At 47.6% G+C, this 24463-nt stretch overlaps 1 protein-coding gene across 5 annotated transcripts in view; it reads left to right on the forward strand.

The window, feature by feature from the left end:
* Positions 1 to 89: 89 nt before the first annotated feature.
* LOC147015100 (AN1-type zinc finger protein 5-like) overlaps positions 90 to 24463 on the forward strand; it is a 63410-nt gene continuing 39036 nt past the window's right edge. The window contains exons 1-2 of one of the 5 annotated variants that reach the window (XM_085849534.1): positions 90 to 369; positions 19633 to 19784. In XM_085849534.1, the coding sequence (XP_085705660.1) occupies positions 105 to 369; positions 19633 to 19784 (417 nt within the window). In that variant the 5' untranslated portion in view covers positions 90 to 104. Of the gene's footprint in view, positions 370 to 4370; positions 4688 to 19632; positions 19785 to 24463 lie in introns of those variants that run through there. The other 4 variants (XM_085849536.1, XM_085849537.1, XM_085849535.1 and 1 more) reach the window with 4 other exon arrangements.

Raw genomic sequence — 24463 nt, forward strand, 5'->3', positions numbered from 1 at the left:
TGGGATAACAAAGCGTTCGGGTTGTTTTCCCGGGTTGGACGCGCTTTACATTCTTCTTGCCATCCAATGAACGGACGAGGTGGCCCTGACGTAATGGCGAGCGTATGACGCAAACACGTAATGTGCCTCCGGAACGGCGCGGACCTGGTGAGTCAGCTGTTTGTGTGAAAGACAATAAAGGCCTGGCCGGAGATTTCCTTCTCCGCAACTTCGGATTTGGTTTATTCTTTGGACGGTTCTTCGGATCGATCTCCCGCCGAATACAAAGGACAGGACGGTATTTCCTGGGGGAGGCTGGAGGAGGAAATCGTGTTCTGAGGCTGGTTTTGGTGTCTGAGGGGCGTCTTGACCGCCTTGTCAACGTTGAAGGTGATTCCTTTGGGGGGGTGAGGGTTGTTAGTGTATTGTTCGAGACCATAGTGTCGGAAAATAAATGAAGTTTTTCTTTTGTTCCCTCTACCCACCAATCCGTCGTTGTCAATCTTCCCTTGTTCTTTTCTTTCTTCCCCCCCAACCTCTTAGCTTCTTCCTGTTTTATCTTTTTTAACCCCCCCCCCTTCGACTTAAAAAAATTTAAATTCAAGGAACACCTATCCCAGCCTCTGACGACTCCCCCCACCAGGAACACCTCTGTCGGCCTCCCTCCCGGCCACCGGGCTCTCTCCACCCCCACACCACCCCGGCCACTGTCCACCCCCCCGGCCACTGTCCACCCCCACACCCCCCGGCCACCGGGCTCTATCCACCCCCACACCTCCCCGGCCACTGTCCACCCCATACCCCCACACCCCCGGCCACTGTCCACCCCATACCCCCACACCCCCCGGCCACTGTCCACCCCATACCCCCACACCCCCGGCCACCGGCCACTGTCCACCCCCACACCCCCACACCCCCGGCCACTGTCCACCCCCACACCCCCGGCCACCGGGCTCTGTCCACCCCCACACCCCCGGCCACCGGGCTCTGTCCACCCCCACACCCCCCGGCCACTGTCCACCCCCCGGCCACCGAGCTCTGTCCACCCCCACACCCCCGGCCACTGTCCACCCCCACGCCCCGACCACCGGGCTCTGTCCACCCCCATCTCCCCGGCCACTGTCCACCCCCACACCTCCCGGCCACCGGGCTCTGTCCACCCCACACCTCCCGGCCACCGGGCTCTGTCCACCCCCACACCCCCCGGCCACTGTCCACCCCCACACCCCCGGCCACTGTCCACCCCCACACCCCCCGGCCACTGTCCACCCCCACACCCCCGGCCACTGTTCACCCCCACACCCCTCGGCCACTGTCCACCCCCACACCCCCGGCCACTGGGCTCTGTCCACCCCCACACCCCCCGGCCACTGTCCACCCCCACACCCCCGGCCACTGTCCACCCCCACACCCCCGGCCACTGTCCACCCCCACACCCCCGGCCACTGTCCACCCCCACACCCCCGGCCACTGTCCACCCCCACACCCCCGGCCACCGGGCTCTGTCCACCCCCACACCCCCGGCCACCGGGCTCTGTCCACCCCCACACCCCCGGCCACCGGGCTCTGTCCACCCCCACACCCCCGGCCACCGGGCTCTGTCCACCCCCACACCCCCGGCCACCGGGCTCTGTCCACCCCCACACCCCCCGGCCACTGTCCACCCCCACACCCCTCCACGGCCACTGTCCACCCCCACACCCCGGCCACTGTCCACCCCCACACCCCCGGCCACTGTCCACCCCCACACCCGGCCACTGTCCACCCCCACACCCCGGCCACTGTCGGCCACTGTCCACCCCCACACCCCCGGCCACCGGGCTCTGTCCACCCCCACACCCCCGGCCACCGGGCTCTGTCCACCCCCACACCCCCGGCCACCGGGCTCTGTCCACCCCCACACCCCCGGCCACCGGGCTCTGTCCACCCCCACACCCCCGGCCACCGGGCTCTGTCCACCCCCACACCCCCCGGCCACCGGGCTCTGTCCACCCCCACACCCCCGGCCACCGGGCTCTGTCCACCCCCACACCCCCCGGCCACCGGACTCTGTCCACCCCACCCCCCCCCCCCCCCCGGTCACAAGACAAGTATTTTTCAAGACAAGCATCTAGGCTTGAGGAGGAGACGAAGGACAGTAGGTTCAGACATTATGTTCAGTTCAGTGAGGGGATGGACATAATGAGGAATAACAAAACAAACGATTAACAATGTCCTGGAGTAAAATGGACCTGGAGAAACATGGAGCGTGTCGTTCTGGTGTTTAAAATGGACATGGAGACTATTCTGTTGGGATCCGGTGACCAATGAGCAAAGGTGAACAACCAGCCTCGACTTTGGGAAGGGTGAGGAAGTGAGGTTTTTGTGTGTCTGTCTGTCTCTGTGTCTGCGCACCTGTCCGTTCGTCCGTCCTGGGCTGGCTTGTGGAAATGGACGTGGACCGAGACGCCAGATGTAAAATTGTAATAAAAGAGAGCATTCCAACTTGGTGGAAGGGTGAAGTCCTTGGTCATCCAACTCCTATTTTGAGATCTTCTCCCCCCCCCCCCACCACCACCTTCAGCTTTCCTCCATCCACCCCACCCTTCTCCATTCTCCCACCTTTCTCCCCATCTTAAAACACTCTCAAATGAAATGCCAAAGTAGCTGCTACAAACTCATCACCCACATAAGGTGTTGTTTTGGTGAATGGTTGTGTAATATATCCAACTTGTGATCGTGGTGTTTGACCTGTTGTGTTGAATTCTGACTTACCTGCAAAATCTGGGTCGCTGGAGTTGTTTATGAAGCTGATGGAGTAATTTGGAACACCTGGGATGCCTCCCGTCTGTGCTAAATGAGAGCTCTGGCCAACATCACCTTGCGCCGTTGCCCTTGCTCCGACCCATGATCTCTGTAGCGGGGGTAGATCCCCATTACCAAAAGTGGTTGATGCTTGACGAGGCGAGCAAGAATCGTTTCTGAGCTGCATCTGTTGTTGCCGTCACAATTGAGCGCTTTTGATGGTCGACCTATTCTTTCCTCGTCACCGCCATCCAGAGTGTAAGGCTTTGTTGATTGCTCGTGAGTCGCATCGCTCATGTTTGAAACAAATATTTTGAACCACTCAGTAAAACCGTTAATCATTTTTTTATTCCCTCCTCCACCGAAGCTGAAGAAGGTTATGTTTTCACTCCTTTGTCTCTGTCTGTCTGTCTGTCTGTGTGCATATCTCAGAAAGTTGTGGACGGATTCTGATGAAACCTGGTGGACAGGTTGGTTGTTTGACCACGACGAATTGATTCGATTTGGATGACTATCCGTATCTGGACACGAGAATTTTTTTTTTTTGAAAGTGATTCTTCCCCATTGAGGGATCGGGCCAAAAACGATACATAGCACTATATCTCAAAAAATGTATTGGACCCGATATGTTGTTGTGGATCAGGCATTGCGTGGCGGAGTTACGCGCTCTACCGAGTCCCCTTCCAGTTTAAACCGTTTTATATTGGCACCAACTCGATAAGTGTAAGCAGGTTTATGACCAATCTTCCCAAACCAGGGAAACCTTAATGAAGGCACCTCGAATGATGACTCGCAATGCCCTCATTTGTTGACTGATGTTCATGTCGTATGTTATTTGCATGCCTTATGACTTTTAATCTTAATCTGCTTCGAGGCCCATGATGACGCACATGGCCTGGCATTTTCGAACATTGCGCCAGAGATCGTTTGAGACCTTTGCTCAATCTCACCCTTCTTCACACGCTTTGTACAAAGGGATCTTGTGTTCGAGAAAGAACCGATTCCAGTTCTTCTGCCAATGTCAGCGTCTGTCCATTGAGGGTTTTTTTTTTTTTTTATGTTTCTGACTCCCATCAAAGACCGTCGAGCTTTCTCGTTGACTTGGATGGTCTGTTGGTGACTCGACGTGCTCGCGTCTTCCACGTTCTGTTGAAGACCTTTGGAGAACAGAGAATGCTGCGTGTTTTCCAATCTTGAGGGAGTTGCTGAAATATGTGTTCTGTTTTAAAGACGTCATTTGTCATCGAAACGAATCGTGTTCTGACACTTGCAGTACATCCATCTGTCCTCGCATCGAGCAAATCCCAATTCGCGTAGTCCGAGCGTCGTATGTCCAGCAGATTGTTGTCGCCGCAGCAAATGGCAATTCTGGTGTAAAGATCCTTGAGGTGTCCTGTTATAATCCATTTTGAAGTCTGCTTGCTCTTTTGGTGAGAAAACGTCTGGTCCTTCGCAAACAAATCGTCTTGGCAAGCTTACCATCCCTGTAGCCATCAGCTCGTGTAGTTGATTCACTGATTTTATTAATTTTTAATCCTTCCGCTTCAATGAAGGCGCCCAAACCCTTGTCATCTGTTTCCACATTTGATTGACAAACTCTGCCGGAGCCTTTTTTGGTTTTGATCGTCGGAGAGCTGCTGTGCTGCTCTTCTTTCGTATGTAGCATAATTGGCTGAGGGTTCCGCCGATGAAGTTCCTTCTGTAGGTTCGGGTAGGAATTTGCAACTTTTTTCAGGGTGCCGGTGATAGCTTTTGCTGACTCGTGGCAAAGGACACCGTGGCATCTTTAATGTCCGCCAACAAATGCCGGCAGACGGGACGCCAGTTTGACGTCCATTCAACGGACGGCACACACATTGATGAAACGCTGGGATGATCGTTTGCAGCTGCTTCGGGATTCAAACGCAGCCTAGACAGTTGAGAGGTGAGTGTGTGTACCTGCAGGCCATCCTGCCAGCCCAGCAGCAGTGGTATTTTGACATGACTCGCTCACCATGGCAGTCACGAGTTTGTGCATCGTTGCCCTTTCATGGGCCTCACCCAAAAGGGACAGGCTTATTGTAATCGGTGTCCATGTGTGCCCGCACACAGATAAAGTTTAATATCGAGGCCTTAAGTACAGCGGGACAACGCTCTCTAATGATGTTTACAACATTTTAACATCCAACTTCAACACAAGTTCGTTTTGTCCTTTGTATAGGGATGGTGTCCCAGTCAGTCGACTTCGACGTTAAAGGCTTCCGACCACTGTCGACATACCCTGCCTTCGACACAGTTCAAGGAGGTTGTCTACTTTTACGATGATATTTTTTTTGTCCAATTTAACCATATGCTCGTTTGTGTGTTTTTTATTTTATTTTATTTTATTTTATTATATTACTGTGAATGTGAGTTCTGTCCGTCAGCCATTCCCGTTCCTGAGGGTGCGTTTGCCCATACCCAGGGTGCGATATTGTAATCGGCTCTGTCCTGTCCGTCCGTCCTTCACGCTATCTCCTCCATGGTTGGGCAGGTATTCACCAAACTTGATAATGATCAGATCACCACGCCAGTATCATTTCTGGCCCTGCCTCTTGGGGGGATGGTTAAAAGGTCAAATACCACAAAATGCATTTCTAGACAGATTTTAAAGCATTTTTGAAATGAAACTTTGAACATGCAATCAACATTGGGAGATGCATGAAATATCTAAATGTTTTGGATTTGACCCCCGGTCCATGCCCCCAGGCGGTGGGGACTTGGAATCACGTGTCAAAATGGGGGGGGGGCGGTGGAAATGAGGTCAATCCTGGTCGAACCTTTTGCCATCTTTCGAATTTGCTTTTGGTGGGAAACGTGGGGATTTGTGATGGTGTGTCATTGACCTCACTCGAGTTTATCCTATGTTCAGACCAATAGACATTGAAAGGGAGCGAAGAAGTGGAGTTCAGCATTTCTCATGGGTCGCAGTGAAGGTCCATGCTTCAATTCCATCAAGTAGGACGGAGTCAGATGTTGTCGTGAACAGTCGTTCCTTGATACGCCAAGTTAATTTCCAAATTATTGAAAGTTTGTTCCAAACTCTTCATGAAGCATCTTATATTACCTTTGTTTGATATCCTGAGCAGTTGTGGTTTTATATATATATATATCTCGTGTATCTGGTCAAGGCTCGTGGCAGAACTCAGACACAGGACACAACATAACAAAGGGGAAACGGCAATAGCAGGGCAGAGGGAGAAGATGAACGGAGGCGGACAAACAAGGTATGCAGGTAACAACTAGAAGGGTATTCAGTAGAGCACATACCTCTGCCACATAATGTCTTGGGCCACAAGAAACATATTGGACCCATTACATTTTTGAGATATCATGCTATATATTAGTTTAGCCAAATCTCTCAATGGTGAAGAATCACTTAAAAAATTCTAGTAGTTTGATCCGGATCCGGATCTTCACCAAAATATAATCAGTTCAGTTTGTCCTTGTCGCACGCCCAACCTGCCCACCAAATTTCATCCGGATCTTCACCTTTGGTGGTGGAGGTAATGGGGGGGGGGAGGGGGCGGGAGAATGCAAAGCGTGGCCAAGATGGATTCATTCAGCAAGATTTTGGGAGGGGTGGGGGTGGTTTAACGGGTGAAGAAAAGATCATGGCTTTGGATGGGGAATGACGTGAAATGGTGAACAGCTGTTTTGAAGACCAGGAGAGAGGAATGAGATTGAAAAGAGTATGGAAGGTGGTTCCATCAGTGGGGAAAAAGAGAGGAATAAATTAGTTGAGGTGGGCATTAGTTCTGGGTTTAGGCAGTTTTTATGAGGAGGAGATTGCTGGTGGACCGCGTGTGTCCTGCAGATAGTCGAAGGGGACAGGGCATGGACAGCGCAGAGGGTACAAGACCAGAAATGAGGTAGAAGACAGAGACCACCGACCTGTCGGCGATGACGAAGTGACAGGCCCATAGACTCTGCTTCATCGTGAGAGATTCCAATTATCTTGAAAGTGTTGGTTTCCTTGGCGTCGAGCTGAGCAAGATAAGAGGCAGGGGAGCCAGCCCGGGGGTGGGGGGGGAGCAGTACTCCATCAAGCTGTGGATGAAAGCCTCGTAGGTGGATAGAAGCTCAGGTGTGCTTTGGAAGGACTTTGCATGACAGATGTCCAGTCAACATCTGCCTTTGGAGTCCAACTTCCTTCAAAATGTGCCTTTCCCAAGAGAGAAAGTGGCTGAGAGTGATGCCCAGGAGTTTGAATGACAACCTTTTCGAGATGGTTTTTTTTGAAAGTAGATGAAATCGACCCAGAACCAAGATACTTGAAGTCACTGAATGTCTTTACTTTTATTCCTTTGTTCGATGTGATGGAGACCTCTCTCTCAACTGATTGAACGTCATCACTTTAGTTTTAGTAACATTAATTGTTAGCTTGTGTCGACTCTTTTGGGATGTTCTTGTGCTTGCTCAATTTTGTCTGATAATCGGATAATGTCATCGGCAAAGTTCAGTTAGAACCTCCGATTTGACTCTTCTATTTTTTTGTGCCTCCACCGACAAAGTTGCTCGAGGCATGACGTTTTCAAGTTTTCCGTCCGTCCGTCCACGATAGGTTTTCGTTTCCATGATAACTTGAGAATGGCTGAGGATCTCAGCCAAACTTGATGGAAGTATCGATAATGATGCAAAGGTTAACTGATTGGATTTTTGAGTCGAGAGATCAAAGGTCAGAGGTCATGTTCGGTAAAGATTCTACCATGCTAACTTGTGAACCAGTGGTTGGATTTTGACCAAACTTGACATCAGTAGGTATTGTGATGTGAAGATGAACTGATTAGGTTCAGGCATCAAGAGGTCAGAGGTCAGAGGTCATGTCAGGTAAAAAATGTGATGCTTGAAAACTGCCGAAGGGAATTGCATCAAACTTGGTTCAAGTATTCCATTGATGTCATAGTGTGGGCAGCGGCATATCAATCGTTTATATTTGTTTGTTTATTTTTTTTGTGACGTCAGAGTGCCGTTCTATTCCTTCATTCAAGTTGGAACCCCAATTCCTCCTTGCCTTTGATAGTGTTTCTGAGTGTGTAATCAAGCACGATGTCAAACAGGTAAGGGGCAAGAGTGTTTCCCTATCATATTTTGTAAAGCTGTGTGTCTCCATTGGGTAAGAGTATGTTGGCAATTGGCATATGTGTGTTCGTTACACGTTCCAAATCTCATTCATAAATTAATCAGGGATCTTGTGAGCTGCTGAGATGAAGCAAGCTAACATTTATCAATCGTGTTATAAACCTTTCATTTGAAGTATTGCTGAATTATTTTATCGATAAGCTCATAATAAGTGGCTTGTATAAAAGGGGTCGCCGAGACAAATACCCTGTATAGATTTTGCCTTGTTTAATGTTATTTTGTTGACTCCAATGCTGACATGACGATTTTCACACAAGGACACGTGTAAGGAACTTTGGCACAGGAGGAAGCCATTTGGCACATCTCGTGTCTGCACTGCACCAACCCCGGTATCACCCATCCATACACTCCCAACAACTCCTGCCAATATGACTATACCCCTCTCGCTATTTTCACTGCATCCAGGTACCTATCTGAATACACCCTCTGCCTTTAAAAACCATCCCAACTCATCTTTACCTTCAAGTTACGGCCCCTGGTCCAAACACTGTCAACTCTTCTGAAAAACTACATGACACTTTTCGTGTCTACTGGATCCTTTCTGAAATAATGTTACATTTGCTACTCTCCAATCCTCCGGTACCTGCCCTGACTCCAGTGAACGAATAAAGATATCCGTTAACATCTTGCTTATCCACTCTCTCACCTCTCTCAAAACTCTAGGATGCATATTATCCAGGCTGGAGCATTATCATCCCTTTAATTTTTTCTGTTTCTTCACTTCATTTCCTCCAAAATGGATCTCTTCTAAAAGTCCTTGTTCATCCCCGAGATAGATACACTCTGATATTGGACGTTCCCCTGACTGTTCCCATGTAAATGTAGAAGTAAAAAAAAAAAAAAAAACTTTTTAATTATCCTGCCATCTCACCGTCATCGTCCACCAATTATTTTGTGTTATTCCTCAATGGCCACACTTTTCTTAACCCTTTTCTTATCCCTGATATGTGCTGTATCACGTGATTGTGTTTTCGTATATCATGCTTCGCCCGCGAGGGGTGGCAGGAATGTACTTCCGGATGCGCAATAAAGCGGAGTTGATGCTGGCACGCTTGCTTCTCGTGTTCCACTGCACCTCATACACTCGAGTTGGCTGACGAGGATGATTGAAAACGGACATGTGCCCGTTTTCGTCGGAGACTACTTCGAATTGTTTTCAGAGCAATTGGGATGCTATTTCCACGCGAATGATGTGGTCGACTAGAGCAAACAGAAGCCGATCTTGCTCGCTTCACTTTCGGCGGAGCATTATCGACTACTGAGTGATTTGGTGGCGCCGGACAAGCCCCGTGATGACGGGCTGTCGTTTCGGGACATTGTGGAGAAGATGAAAGCACACATGGCGCCAGAGAAGTCATTATACTCGCTCGATACCAGTTCGATCGCCTCTCGAAAGGGGCAGAGGAACTCGTCGCTGATTTCGTGGCGTGGATTAAGCATTCTTCCGTGGCCTGCAAGTTCACGGCGGGGGAGCGTCCAGCTCGTCTCAGAGATCGTTTTATTGCTGGTTTACAAGATGCGAAGATGGTTTCGGCGGTTCTACGGCTGAAGGCTGAAGCCATAACATTCAACTCGGCGGTCAGCACGGCTACAGCGGTCAAGCAGACTCGCGGGGATGTTCGGGCCATCACCGGCCACGCGGGATCGCGAGCACCCCGGGACGCGCGCACGACCTTCGGTGCGGGTCGGACGTCGCCGCGCGGCCGCACGTGCGGCGAGGTGACCCCGCGGACGTGTTTGGGATGCGGAGGTCGACACCTGCGCCGTGCGTGCCCGTATAAAGGCACCGTGTATTTAAATTGTCACAAGGTGGGTCATCTGAAGCGTGTGGAGCGCCGGCCACCGTTAGGGTCATGGACGGCGATGTGCGAGGCGACCTGGGGCGGAACCGGCGGCCGTTGATGGACCTGTTTTCAATTGGCCCGGCAGCGGTGCGCCCGATGGCTGTGGAAGTCGAAGTGAACAAAACGCCGATCACGTTCCAGGTCGATACGGGAGCGGCTGTGTCGATCATGGGCGAACAGACCGCGCGTTGACTCAACGGCCTGAAGCTTATCAGGTCAAACCTCACACTGTTCACGTACACCCGCGAGAAGATAACGCCAGTCGGAATGGCAGACGTGTCTGTGCGGTACCAAGGCCAGGTCGCCACGCTTCCGTTGTACGTCGTGCGGGGGAGGGGACCGTCTCTCCTCGGCCGAGATTGGCTGGCCCGCATCAGGCTAGACTGGGCCGCAGTTCACCTTGTGCAACCCGTGCCGAGCCGGTGGGAGGATCAGTTGGAGAAGATTCTTCAAAGATATCAAGGTTTGTTTTGCGACGACCTTGGGAAACTCAAGGGCATGGAGGCAAAACTCTTCCTGAAGGAGAGGGTGGTTCCTCGTTTTTGTAAACCACGTCCCGTGCCGTATGCCCTGCGGGACAAGGTCAAGGCTCAACTGGATAGGCTGGAGGCCTGTGGAGTGATCGAATGGGTGTCGCACTCAGATTGGGCCACCCCGGTCGTCACGGTGCTGAAACGGAATGGAGACGTCCGATTGTGCGGGGACTTCAAATCCACGGTTAACCCGGGGCTCAGTGTGGAGCAATATCCACTGCCGTCAATCGATGAAATATATGCGCGATTGGCGGGGAGTCGATACTTCACGAAGCAAGACCTGCGCGATGCATATTTTCACCTGGCGATGGATCACGGGAGTAGCGAGCTTTTGACAATCAACACGTGTCAAGGACTCTATCGATATACCCGACTGTGTTCTGGGATTGCTTCGGCCCCAGCCTTGTGGCAGAAAGCCATGGATCAGGTTTGCATTGGCCTGCCCGCTCAGACCTACCTGGACGATGTGCTCATTGCGGGGAAAACGGCGGACGAGCACCTTGCGAACATTGCCCAAGTGCTGACAAAGCTAGAAGCGTGCGGCCTGCGCTTGAACAGGGACAAGTGCGCGTTCTTCAAGCAGCGCTTGGAATACCTCGGGCACATCATCACGCCGGAGGGGCTGTTGAAAGGTCCTCGGAAGGTGGAAGCGATTCAACACATGCCACCGCCTCGCAACAAGACGCAACTGCGCTCGTTCATTAGTATGGCCCAGTATTACCAAAGGTTCGTGCGAGGGCTCAGCTCACAACTTGCGCCATTAACACGGTTGCTCAGGAAGGACGAGCGCTGGGCTTGGGGGCTTGCACACCAGGCGTCGTTCGACCGCGTCAAGCGGCTGCTCACAGAGGTTACGGTCCTCGTGCACTACGAGCCTGCGTGTCCGCTCCTATTGGCATGCGACAGCTCTGCATATGGCATCGGGGCAGTGCTCTCCCACAGGATGGACGATGGTTCCGAGCGGCCTGTTTGTTTTGCATCCCGGACCCTGTCCGCAGCAGAGCGGGGATATGCCCAGATCGAGCGTGAGGCTCTCAGCCTCGTCTGGGGTGTGCAGAGGTTTCATCAATACCTGCTGGGGCGGCATTTCGCTTTGCAGACGGATCACAAACCGCTTCAATTCATCCTGAGACCCGAACGCGGGGTGCCGGTGGTAGCGGCCGCGTGAATACAGCGGTGGTGTCTGTTTCTTGATGCTTACGATTATGATATTCAGTTCCGAAGCACCGAGAAGCATGCTAACTGCGACGGGCTCTCACGCTTGTCGTGTGCGGAGGGTCCAGCTGCGTCTGAGTTGGCCGACCGGGTCGATGTGTTCGCGCTGGGTCAGGTCCAAAGTGGGCCGGTCACGGCCAGACAGGTTGCGGTGGAATCGGCTCGTGATCCGGTGCTCGCCCGTGTCGTCCAGGCGATTTCTACGGGGAATTGGAGCGATCTGCCTTCACACCGGCATTTCAACCTTTCACGTCACACGCATCGGAGCTGTCGTTGGTCCAACGGTGCGTTATGTGGGGAATGAGGACGGTGATTCCGCCGAAGTTCAGGCAGCGGTGTTTGGAAGAACTGCATGTCAGTCACCTTGGCGTCATGAAGACCAAGAGTCTTGCTCGTAGCCTGTTGTGGTGGCCGGGGTTGGACAAAGACATTGAGCAGTTGGTTAAGCATTGCGCCACTTGCCAAACAGATGCTGATAACCCGCGTCGAGCTTCGGGACTATGGCCTACCCCAGACAGAGCCTGGCAGAGGGTCCATGTAGATTTTGCGGGGCCGGTTAATGGCAAAATGTTTTTGATTGTGATCGATGCATTCTCTAAATGGCCGAAGGTTGTAGTTATGCGGCAAACATTACAGTAGAGAAACTGCGGACGATCTTTGCTAATAAAGGGTTACCTGATATCCTGGTCTCTGATAACGGTCCGCAGTTCATCGCGGGTGTATTTGATGAGTTTATGCGCCAAAATGGTATTCGACATCTAAGGTCCACGCCATATCATCCTGAGACGAATGGGCAAGCTGAGTCGTTTGTTAAGATGTTGAAACGGGCTTTGCGCAGGGGGGGTGTTGCACCTGTGCAGACGGTGGTCGATGTCTTTTTGCTCCATTACAGGAACGCAATTCATCCTGTCACGGGTGATTCGCCTGCCATTCGTCTCTATGGACGGGCATTGCGGTCCAGACTGGATTTGCTGCGACCTGGAGGGTCGGGGAGTGGGGTGGTGTCGCGTCCGACGCGGCTGTGCGGCTTCGATGTGGGACAGCGGGTAATGGTGAGCGATTATTTCCACGGTTCCAAATGGGTGCTGGCTGTGGTCTCTGTGGTACTGGGGCCGGCGAATTTCATGGTGCGGACTGATGGTGGGGAGGTGTGGAAGCGGCACATGGACCAAATGCATGATCGCTGTCCAGCGTCACTCCCCCCCCCCCGCACCCTCCCAGGCCGAATGATGTGGGACCCCCACCTGTAATGTCGCCGGCGCCAGACGTTGTATCGCCAGGGCCGGATGTGCCGACGCCCAGGGGTCTTCGCCTGATTCTGTCCTACCCGGGGACGTCAGGCAGGCTGGTTGGCCGGGGGCGGTTGTTATTGCGGATGGCGCGAGTCCGGCGAGGGTGTCACCTCGACCGAGCCGGGAAGCGTCTGAGCCTGGACTGTCTGGTGGCGCTGCCCGTCCGAGGCGGGTCAGGGTGCGGCCGCGGTACTTGGAGGATTATGAGTGTTGATTGGTTTCGGTTGGTCATGTTATGATTGTCCTGTCATCATTTGACTTGTCATTTTACGAGGGGAGGAGTGTGCTGTATCACATGATTGGGTTTTCGTATATCATGCCTCGCCCGCTAGGGGTGGCAGGAATGTACTTCCGGACGCGCAATAAAGCGGAGTTGATGCTGGCACGCTTGCTTCTCATGTTCCACTGCACCTCGTACACTCTAGATATACTTAAAGAATATGTTGCTGTTATGTTTAATATTCTTGGCGATGTCCGTTTCATCTTCCCTTTTGGCCTGCCGAGTTATTTTCTTAACGAGTATCTGCTTCCTCCGATGTAGATGATAGTCGGACTCTAATCCTACGGTTTTGTATTAAATGAATATGTTCTGCTGACACTCCATAGCACCCTGGTCTCTTTCTGTCTCTACCTTGAGATGCCACTGGAATATACCTGCTCCCCACCGTACACATTTGCTCCTTGAAGGTTTCCAATTTCTCTGATGCAGACCGTCCACTTATTAACTTTACCCAATATAAAGCTCTGAAATCGCTTCTCATAGCCTCAGTTTTCTTTCCTAAAATCCAACAGCCTTACACCACTATCCCAAACTTCACATCTCAACAATAGAGTAGCACTTGTGACATTGTGTTGTGGTCACTTGACCCCAGATGCTCTCCCACCTTCACCTCCTCCATATTGGGAGCGTTACTTAAAAAGAGGTGTAACACTGCACTCCCCCTCGTGGGCTTATCTACAAACTAATTTTAAAAACAAATCCTGGACGAGATCGAGGAAATCGTCTACTCTGCCCTTTCCCTGTTCCTGGACACAATCGATTCCTGGCAACTTCAAATCCCACATTTATGTAAGAGGGGGAGTGCAGTATTTGGGGGTGGGAGAGGTGCGCGGGGGGGGGGGATGCCCAGCCAGTTTGGTTGCAGCCAAGGAATTTATTGCTTCCAAATTGAGAAATCTTCAGTCAAACCTAATCTTTTCTTTTGATTGTCTTGATGCTTCAAACACAAGACTGAATTAGAATGGCTTGCTGGTCCAAACATGTAGGTTGGTGTGTAACCATAACGGTTTTTCTATCACTGCAACGTTGCGAGTGTTAGAAGAACTGTGTGCGTCACATGCCTAAGATTGCCAAGCTTTGTTATCTCAGAGTGTGCTTCTCCTTAACGTGATTGTGTACAGGTTAGATATGGTGCATAATGTGGAGCCGATGTGTTTTATCTCTCACTCATTTGGTAAATCACACTCTGTGTGTTCCAACTGTTTTATGCATGAAATCTACGGTGTTCATGCTTCCTGTTGATCCAATCATATGGCACTTGTCATTTACCAAACTGTACCGTCAGATTCGCAGCGGCCTGTCCTTTGGATTTGTACGTTTTGTTTTCTTTTGAAAGCAGTGGCGTGTTCGTGTTTGTGACATTCCAGACACTCGGGGCCTTGTGTGTTTTACAAATGAGTAGAACATTGTGTATGCGTGCCCATCTTGCCATCTCTTATGTAGACTCAGTAATTCGACTAACTACGATAAACGACTCCACTGTATTTCCCCCACACTGTTGCATCACAAGTACAAGGTTTTTACATTTTGCTGAATAAGAAATTGTATTGATCAAACCTATCTGTAAGTTGCCATAAATGTAATTCCAGGGTGGAGAAGTAGCATTGCAAGTGCAGATGCATGAGGTGTTCTTTTTCTTTAGATTTGGAATATGCACTTTTGTTTGTCGGTGCACATCAATAATTTCAGAACACTTCCTATGTAGGGATGGCACGGACACTCTAAGTTTAAATCCTCAAAAAAAAGAAAAACCCATGAGGTACCCACAAGTCATCTGTGGAGGATTTCACATCAAGTAACACTCGTGGCATTCTGGGAGAGCATCGCCGAGCAACAAAACTGACAGACACAACAGGCCGTTTGTATATCTCTTGATGCTCTTCATACAGTCGTCGCCAAAAATATTGGCACCCTTGCACTTTAAAAAAAATAATACACCATTTCTTCCAGATAATTGTTGAAATGAAAAAATATTTTGGTGTCCACGTGTGTATTTCTTTGGTTTGCAGTGGAACGAAACAAAAAAGCTGAAAAAATTACTAAATCTTAGCTTATTCCACCCAGAAATCCTAAAACGGCTGAGACAATATTATTGGTACCTTTTTAGAAGTTGTTTGAAATCATTATATTTCAAGCAGGTGATTCTCCTTTACTTTGGACTTCAACTCACCTGTGACCTGGAGTTATTTGCAGGTACCTGCAGAATAAAAATCACTCGTTCAACCAGTTTGAATCGAGAAAAGGAGTCATTCTGCTGTTGTGTGTCACTGTGTGTGCCACAATGAGCATGGAGAAAAAGAGAACCAGAGAATTGTCTGAGAAGGTCAGACACAAGATTGTAGCCAAGCAAGGACAATCTCAAGGCTACAAGTCCATCTCCAGAGATCTCGATGTGCCTGTATCCACCATATGCAATGTTATCAGGAAGTTGAAGGCACATGGCACTGGAGCCAACCTCCCTGGACGTGGCCGCAAGAGAAAACGTGATCGAAGGATTGTTCGAATGGTGGAGAAAGCACCTCCATCGACTGCCAAACAGATTCAAGGTGACCTTCAGACACAAGGTATGACAGTTTGAACTCGCATCATCCGTCGCCAACAGACAATGAAAGGGGGTTCTGTGGTAGGAGACCCAAGGCGACCCCACTGCTGAGAGAGACATAAGAAAGTCCGACTGGAGTTTGCCAAAACACACCTGAACAAGTTGAAATCCTTCTGGGAGAATGTCCTGTGGACAGATGAGACCAACTTAGAGCTTTTTGGTGAAGCACATCATCTCTATGTTTACAGAAAACAAAATGAAGCCTTCAAAGAAAAGAACACCTTCCCTGCAGTCAAACATGGAGAAGGTTTTGTGATGTTTTGGGGTTGCTGTGCTGCCTTGTTTGCATGGCATCATGAAATCAGGAGATTACCAAAGAGGCATTTTGGAGAGCAATCTTCAACCGTGAGCGCAGTCAGAAAGCTGGGTCTCCGTCGAAAGTCATGGGTCTTGCAGCAGGACAATGACCCCAAACACACTTCAAAAAGCACCCAAGGAATGGTTCAAGCCAAAACGCTGGACTGTTCTGTATTGGCCAGCAATGAATCCAGATCTAAATCCCATTGAACACCTGTGGGGAGATCTGAAAACAGCAGTTGGGAGAAGCCACCCTTCAAATCTGGGAGAACTGGAGCAGTTTATACAAGAAGAGTGGAACAAACTGCCAGTAGAGAGGTGGAGGAAGCTCATTCATGGCTGGAGGAAGTGCTTGACTGCAGTTATTTTGTCTGAAGGCTGTGCTACCAAATATTAAATCGAGGGTTCAATAATTTTATCAATTCCAGTTCTTTTTTTAAAGGATATATTAAGTTCTGAATCAAAAAACAAAGGTTCTCTCATATTAACAGTGAAATAAAGAATTGTGGAGACCAAATACTTTTGTCAATTTCAACTTATTTTTCGAGAAAATTGTAAGTTTTATTTGAAAAAAGTGCAAGGGTGCCAATATCCGTTGGCCACGATTGTCTTCTTCTTCCAAATATCTTTTTGTTCAGACATCATAACTAAAAATAGATTAAAGTTTAATATTTGGATTAACCACAAATCTATTGCATTTTACAAAGGGAAGGTCCATGACTGCTCAAATATTTCATAACTTGAAAGGATTCCACGAAGTCTATGTAACTGCATGCTTACACATGGGGCAATGAAGGGCCAAGAAGTGTAGCCTGGACAACACCTTTCAATCAGCCTGGTGGGAGGGCCTGTGGTGAGGCAATTGGCCGAGGGCCAATCACATCTCTGTCGGTGTAGTTAACTGTGAAATATTACGTACAGTCAAACAACAAAACCATTTTCAAGTCTGACAACTGTTCAGTCCTCGCATCCTTTGTGTTACTCTGTTCGTATTCAACCGGCAGTGTTAATGACAAGATATTTCAGAATACAATCAAAATATAATTTTAGGTTGTACTCGTAAAGTACAGAAACCAGTAATAAACAGAATTTCTAAATATGCAAAAGGGTGTCGGGATGTTTCACCAAAATGGTGTGTAAACAAGGTAGGTATGGTCACAATAAATTATCGTGTGAAACCATCCCGATCCCGCCAATAAATGGTTGTCACTGAAAATGCTCTCTCGATTTGGGTTCATATCATAATCACCACAACCACTCTCTGAATCTTGTGTGTGCGTGTGCACGTCGTACCGTCGGATTGCCATGGAGCGTGATGACTTTTCCTTCTTGCCTCGTTGATTTCCCTTTTCCAAAAGACAAGATAATTGAAATTTTTTGCAAGTGCATGTCATGATTTTTAAAAACCATTTTGATGTATTTCATGATGAATCCAAATCCAGAATGTTGGGACTTAGGGGAGGGAGTGGGGTCAAAATATGATATGAAAAAAACTACAAACGGCTCCTCAGCTTGAAATGGAACGGGCAAACAAGTGAACTGCAGAATGGTCCACAACAGGTGATACAGGAAAACAGGGTCATCATCGTCTATCCAAGAGGATGGGTTTCCTCATCGTATACAGCAAACAAACGTGGTTTCTGCTTGAAGATATACCTTCAGAACACACTGCAGGGTTTTTCTCGGACAACGAGCGGCTCCCGTCAGCAGAAGATCCTCGCCGTTGAAGTAGTTTATACATTGAACCCGTTTGCATACTTACTCCACAATCAGCTCTGATTGGGATGCTCATTTGAGAAGAAGGGTCTCCATAGGTCGTCTGACAAAATGCCTTCATCATAGGTAAAGAGATGAGCATCAAACATTTCCGTCATTGCCTTCACGCTCAGTTTAATTCATCAGTGCATGGTGCTGTTGCAGGTAGGTGGTAGGCAAAAAAAAGAGGAAACGCCAATGTAAAGTCACTTGATAGCGTGTTTGGCCACCATGTGCGGCCAGTACAGCTTGTATGTGTTGTGGCATAGAGTCCACCAGCATCTGGAATTCTGTAGGAGGGATGCAGCATCATTCTTCCATGCGAAAGTCAATCATTTCACACCTGTTTGAAGATGGAAAACACTCTCGGGCATCGTTCCAGAATATCCCATAAATGCTCCATTGGGTTCAAATTATGGTGAGTGAGAAGGCCATGACATATGGATAACATGTGTCATGCTCATCAAACCATTGAGCAGTCACATGTGCATTGTCATCCTGGAAGACACCCCTCCTGGCAGGAAAGAAATGCTGCAACATGGGGTGAAGATGATCACTCGGTACCATTAAGTCACGATTGGCATTGACTTTGCCTTCTAAATGAATGACTGCACCCCACAACATTACAGAACCACCAGAACCCTTCACTTTTGGAACCAAGCACTCAGGGTTGTAGAGTTCTTTAGGTTGGTGCCACAAGTGCACTTTTCTGTTTCTCGAGAAAATGGTGAAGGATGATTCGTCTGACCATAATCAAATTTCTACACTGCTCGGTAGTTCATTGCCTGTGCTCTTTGCACCACTGGACTCGAACGTGCATTGCCAGGTGTGATGAGCGTTTGTGCATTGTAGCCCAACTATGGTATCCCGCTCTGGAGCTCTCAGCGGACCATTTTTGATGAAACTGGCTGCTCGTGCCCCAGGTTGAAAATTTACAGTCAATTGATCTGCAGTTGCTCACCTATTTTGCCTTGCACTTCAAATTAATGCACAGATATCACGATCCTGGAGTATACACATCCGCCCACTGTTGCCCTTTGCTGATGTTTCCTTTGGAGTTCCATGCCGACATCGCCTTCGACACCGTTGCTCGTGAAACATCAGCAAGTTGGGTTTTCTTCGTCAATGAAGCTCCTGCTAAACGTGCCCCGACAATTACCCCTCTTTCAGTCACTGAGGTCTCCTCTTAAAGCTATGCTGGCCATAATTGTAGCCAACTAGGTCTGCACATCATTTTTATACATGACCCTAAGAATGCTGGGATGTTTTTGTTTTTTTATTGTTGCTTCATTAGCACATGGGCCACATCTCTGGAGAAGCCGTTGCTCTCGATATACTTGGTGTCCCTCATTTACCCAGGTGTTTCCATTTTTTTCATGTTTTGGGTTAAAAGCAAGCATATGGGATCTTCTTGTGTAGGGCGGCTTGGCTGCTGGATAGCTATCGTTTTGTTGGGGTGTGACTGTGCCGCTGATGCTGTGCCCCAACACCAGTACACTGGTACTCATTTCGCTGACCTCAAAAGGATGGCAGGCTGAGTCATCCCCACCTGGTATTAATTCAGCGGCCAACGGGGATCGAACTCAGGACCCTAAGATCCCAAGCCAGCCAACCTAATCACAAAACCAACACGAGGCTCAGCATATGGGATGAAAATCATTTACATTTTTATGCTAAGTGATTGATTGATTGGGTAGGCAGGCTGCTGCTTTTACATGACTCTAAACTTTCCTTTCTCCACATTTCTATTTGTAATCATAATTTCTATTTGTAGCTTTGAGCAAACCCTGTTTGGCTGGGTGGTGAAGGCTGTGTTTTTCTTGCTGTGATTGCAAGCATGTTCGTTTCATACACATTGAACAAAACAAAAAAAAAACTTCTTTTTTTCCAGACAGGCCATGGCACAGGAAGCCAATCAGACTCCAACTCCGATGCTGTGCTCCACGGGATGTGGTTTCTACGGCAACCCTCGTACTGATGGCATGTGTTCTGTCTGCTATAAGGAACATCTACAACGTCAAAATGGCCACCACAGCCCCGCAGGTAAATTATTTCTGCTCATTGTTTGTAACTTCGAGTGAGACTGATGGGTGAGTAAACTATGGCCATGAAGTTTTTGTCTAACTCTTCAAACCAAACTTTTGTTTCATTTAAGGCTTGACCTTGATGAGGACTGTACAGTCTGTGACTGAAGCCTGTTATGGAAAAGAAACAAAAAATAACTTAATTGCAACTGATACAGAGCGGTGTCTACATGGGTTGTGGTATGTTTTGAGGAATTTCAAAGGACCTTCGGGTGGTTTTTTTTAGGGGCCCAGCAGTCTCTGTTTGACTTGTGCAGTCATCATGATACATGCACCTTGCAGGGAAATACCCAGCAGAGTGTGGTTAAATTTTTTTTGGTGTTGCGGTACAGCTTCGGGTAAAGGTAGGGACACCAGTACGGTAGAACGGCAAAGGGGGGGGGCAGAATTTCTTTGAGGACAAAAATAAAATAATTGAATCATAAAAGGTTAAAAGTCAGCTGTGAGAAATGAAAACACACAGAACGAGTTCAAACTTGGGAAAATTGGAATCGTGTCTTTCAACTGCAAACTCAGATATACATTTTGTCTGGCACCTTCTAGCAATGTAGTCAATTACTCATTGAAAGAATTTGGCATCGTCTAGCAAACTCGCACTTTATCTTTCCGAGAGCAATTATTATCAATCTATTTCATATACAGTGCTTTTTATGGAAGTAATTAACCCGATAGCACCTGGGGCAGGTAAGTTCACTGTGGTTGTTTACTCATTGAAAGGATGCACAAAAAAAGGTCCCAAAAAGTGATGGCTCCTACGTGCGGTAAGATTATTTTAATTAATCGTGATGCCAAGAATTATAAGCCATATCAATTGGTGGTAGTGTGCTGCACAACATTATCACTATCACAGCGCATTTTCCAGAGCTCTCTGGTAGCTGTAGGCTTGTCAGGTAGCGTCATTCGCTGCCAGGATACGTGTGAGGTCTTATCATAGTGAAAATTGATTAAATCCTGGACAAATTGGAATTGGAAAATCCTTTTGAGGAAATTTTGAGTTCTGCTTCCTGAAAGCTTCTAAAGACTTGTAAGGACAAAATTATTGGTAGTCAAAGGATATGATGCATGTTTATTAGAAGCAAGCTTCTTGCACTGTTTGTTCAGTGATGATTATTATTATGATATGATGAAGAGTTGGACTTTTTTGGGCATCCGCGTGATGAGACATTTTATGCCACCCCTCCCGGAAAAATACAGGGGGGGTACTTGCCGTCCCTGCTCCAGCATCCCAGGTTGCGATGCAGGTTTGTGTGCGTTGTTAACTTGCACCAATTGAGACGGTGCAGTGTTGACTAGTTGTGCATTGTTTGAGCCTTGACCCATCTTCTGTTTGAATTGGTCTCCAGACTTGCATTCTGTGGAATTATTTATTTCATCAATTCCTTCAAACATTAGTTATCACTGCCACCGAAGGTGGACGGAGGTTGTTTTCACCCGTGTCTGTTTGTTTGTTTGTTTTGTGAGCAGGATATCTCAAAGTTGTGGACAGATTTGGATAAAACTTGGTGGACATGTTGGGTGTGTGACTACGATTAATTGATTTTTATTTTGATTATTGATTAATTAATTAATCTACGATATTAATTGATTTATGAATAAAAGCTATAATTTTTTTATTGAGAGATTGGGCCAAAAACTATATGTAGCATGATATTTCAACAAGTTATGGATGGATTTGTTACAAACTTTATGGACAGGTTTGGTGGGCGTCAAGGACGTATTCATATTTGGTGAAGATCTTGATCTGGATCCGGATATGAGAATTTTAAAAATTTTTCTGAGTGATTCTTCACCATTGAGAGGTAGGGCCAAAAACGATATGTAGTATTAGATTTTGGTTAAGGTCTAGATGTAGATCTGGCCTTTCAGTGGGCAACAAAGCATAAAATGTTCAGCCTGGCTCACCTCTCTGCACACTGAAGGGTTTCCCCAGCAAAAAACCCAAAAAACAACAAACAGGACTGGGCAATCAAAGATTGCAGACCCTTACCAGGGCTTGGGTTTTTTATGGTGTATTTTGTTCCAAATATACGAAAGGTCGTTAATTGCAAATGAAAGGTCTGAAATGTTGTAAAGGTAAATTGTTCTCAAGGTCTAACTGTGTCTAAAGTGTTGAAATAGTCCAATGTGTCAAAACTTCCAAATAGTCTTAAAAGGTCGTAGGGGTCAAAAGGGTGTAATTTAAGGTTTAAAGGGTCGGAATTGTCTGAAGAGGTCAAAAGGGTCCTAAAACATAAAAAAGAAGAGTCTCAAGCTCAAATGGGTCGACAGGGTATTGAAAGGTGGAAATGTCTAAAGCGTATGAAGGAGTCTAAGGGTCTTTGGGGTTCTAAAGGGTCTCAGAGGTCTTGGAAGTTTTAAGAGGTCTTGGGGGTTTTAGGAGGTCTTGGGGGAGGGAGGGTGGGGGGTTTAAGAGGTCTTGCTAGTCTTGAAAGGTGTTAGGATTCTGAAGAGTTGAATGTAATTAATACACGTACCCACATTCTGTGTGGACAAACAGTAAAAAACAAATGGACCCAAATTCAATACCCTCTCCTCTGGTGAGGGATAATATTAACCCCTTTAAACTTGAATAAAAACTCCCTTTAAGTCGAATAATAAACCCTTAAAAGAACAATTAAAACAAAAATTGAGAAAAAACCTTCAACTCCAAGAAATAATTTTTAAAAACCCTGAAAACTTTAATGATCACCTCAACAGAAAAACAACACCTTTAAAACTCAATGTTTTTTAAATCCTTAAATGGGAACCCAAATGTTCAGACCACCTCGACACTCATCTATATTCCCGACAAAATATCACCAGGAAATCTAACAGGTGGAGGCCATTCATTCAGCCCATCATGCCTGTGCGAACACCACACCAACCCATGGACACAAGATCCAAGGAAGAAAATGCAAAAAAAGTTTTTAATCGATGAAATAATATTTTTTGTTTGCTTTTGTAGTTTTTGTATTTTGTTCGGTTTTTTTATTTTATTTTCTTTTCTTCCCCTCAGGGGAGGAGGCATAGGCTTGGTTAAAAACACACATCAACCACACAACCCCTCTTGACAAGACCCCCATCAACAGCACTCAATACACATGCACACAATCACCCATCAATGCTCAAGCGACCTAAAAGTCTTATCAACATCCCCATACCCCTTTATCTCCATAACTTCCAGGTACCTATCTAATTCTAATTTAAACTTATTGACTGTTTCTGCTGCCACTCCCTTTCCAGGGAGGCCATTCCATGCATTAACTACTCTCAGTAAAAGACCCCTTCCTTACTAACATCTTAACTCTCCTATTTACTCTCAGGCTATGGACCCTGGTTCTGTTACTGTCTACTCTGTTGCACAATTAATCTGCACTTATTTTATCGATACCTTTCATGATCTTAAACATCTCAATCATATCTCCTCGTAACCGCCTCCTTTCTAGTGAATAAAGCCCATCTCCTTCAGCCGCTCCTCATAGCTGAGTCGAGCTCAGCCCGGAATCAATCGAGTCGCCCTGTACTGAACCCTCTCTGTGGCATCTATGTCCTTCCTGAGTTGTGGTGACCAAAACTGCACACAATATTGTAGATGTGGCCCTCACTAAATTTCTATACAATGTCAACACCATCTCTTTTGATTTATAAATGATCCCCCTCAGAATAAAACCTAAAACCCTATTTGCTTTACTTTTAGCTGCCTGGCATTGTGCTGCCTGCTTACCTCCCATATCTATTACCACCCCCAGATCCTTCTCCAGTGTGATACCCTCCAAATTGCCCCTTGCATCCTGTAATCTCTATTTTCATTGTTCTTTCCCATCCCAAACACCTTGCACTTGCTCAGGTTAAATTACATCTGCCAATCTTTTGCCCAATCAATGCAAGTATCAATACTTTCCTGTATCTGATCACCACCCCCTCTGCCATCCACCTCACCTCCAAGCTTTGTGTCTGCAAATTTGGAAAGCCGACTCTTCACCCCACTATTCAAATCATTGATGGAAATAATGAATAGAAATGGTCCGAGTACTGATCCCTGAGGTACCCCACGACTTGCATCCTCCAAGCAAGACATCATCCCTCTCTTTGCTTCCTACCATTAAGCCAGTTTGCAATCCAATTACCTACTTGACCAGCCACTCCACAAGCCCTCACCTTGGTTTACAACCTCTGATGTGGTACCTTATTAAATGCCTTCCTAAAGTCTAAAAATAGATATACTATGTCCACTGCCTTTCCATCATCCATCCAATCAGACACTGCTTCAGAGAACTCTAAAAGATTTGTTCGACAGGAACTACCGATGGTAAACCCATGCTAACTACCTTTAATTAGTTTGTATTTGTTGAAATGGTTCCTCATCTGGTTCCAAATTAATGTCTCCAACACCTTCCCCACAACTCAAGTCAAACTTACAGGTCTATAGTTCCCCAATTCTTCTCTGGATCCTTTCTTAAATAATGATGTTACATTTGCTACTCTCCAATCCCCCGGGACCTGTCCTGACTCCAGGGAACTGCTGAAAATATCCGTTAACATCTCGCTTACCTGTTCAGCCATCTCCATCAATACTCTTGGGTGCATATTATCTGGCCCTGGAGCCAAATCTACTCTTAGATTACCTAGCTGTTCCTTTACTTCCTCCACTCCAACCTC

This window comes from Eptatretus burgeri, chromosome 12 (assembly GCF_056783735.1).
Source record: "Eptatretus burgeri isolate ZD-2024b chromosome 12, Ebu_testis_v1, whole genome shotgun sequence".
NCBI classification, from domain to species: domain Eukaryota; kingdom Metazoa; phylum Chordata; class Myxini; order Myxiniformes; family Myxinidae; genus Eptatretus; species Eptatretus burgeri.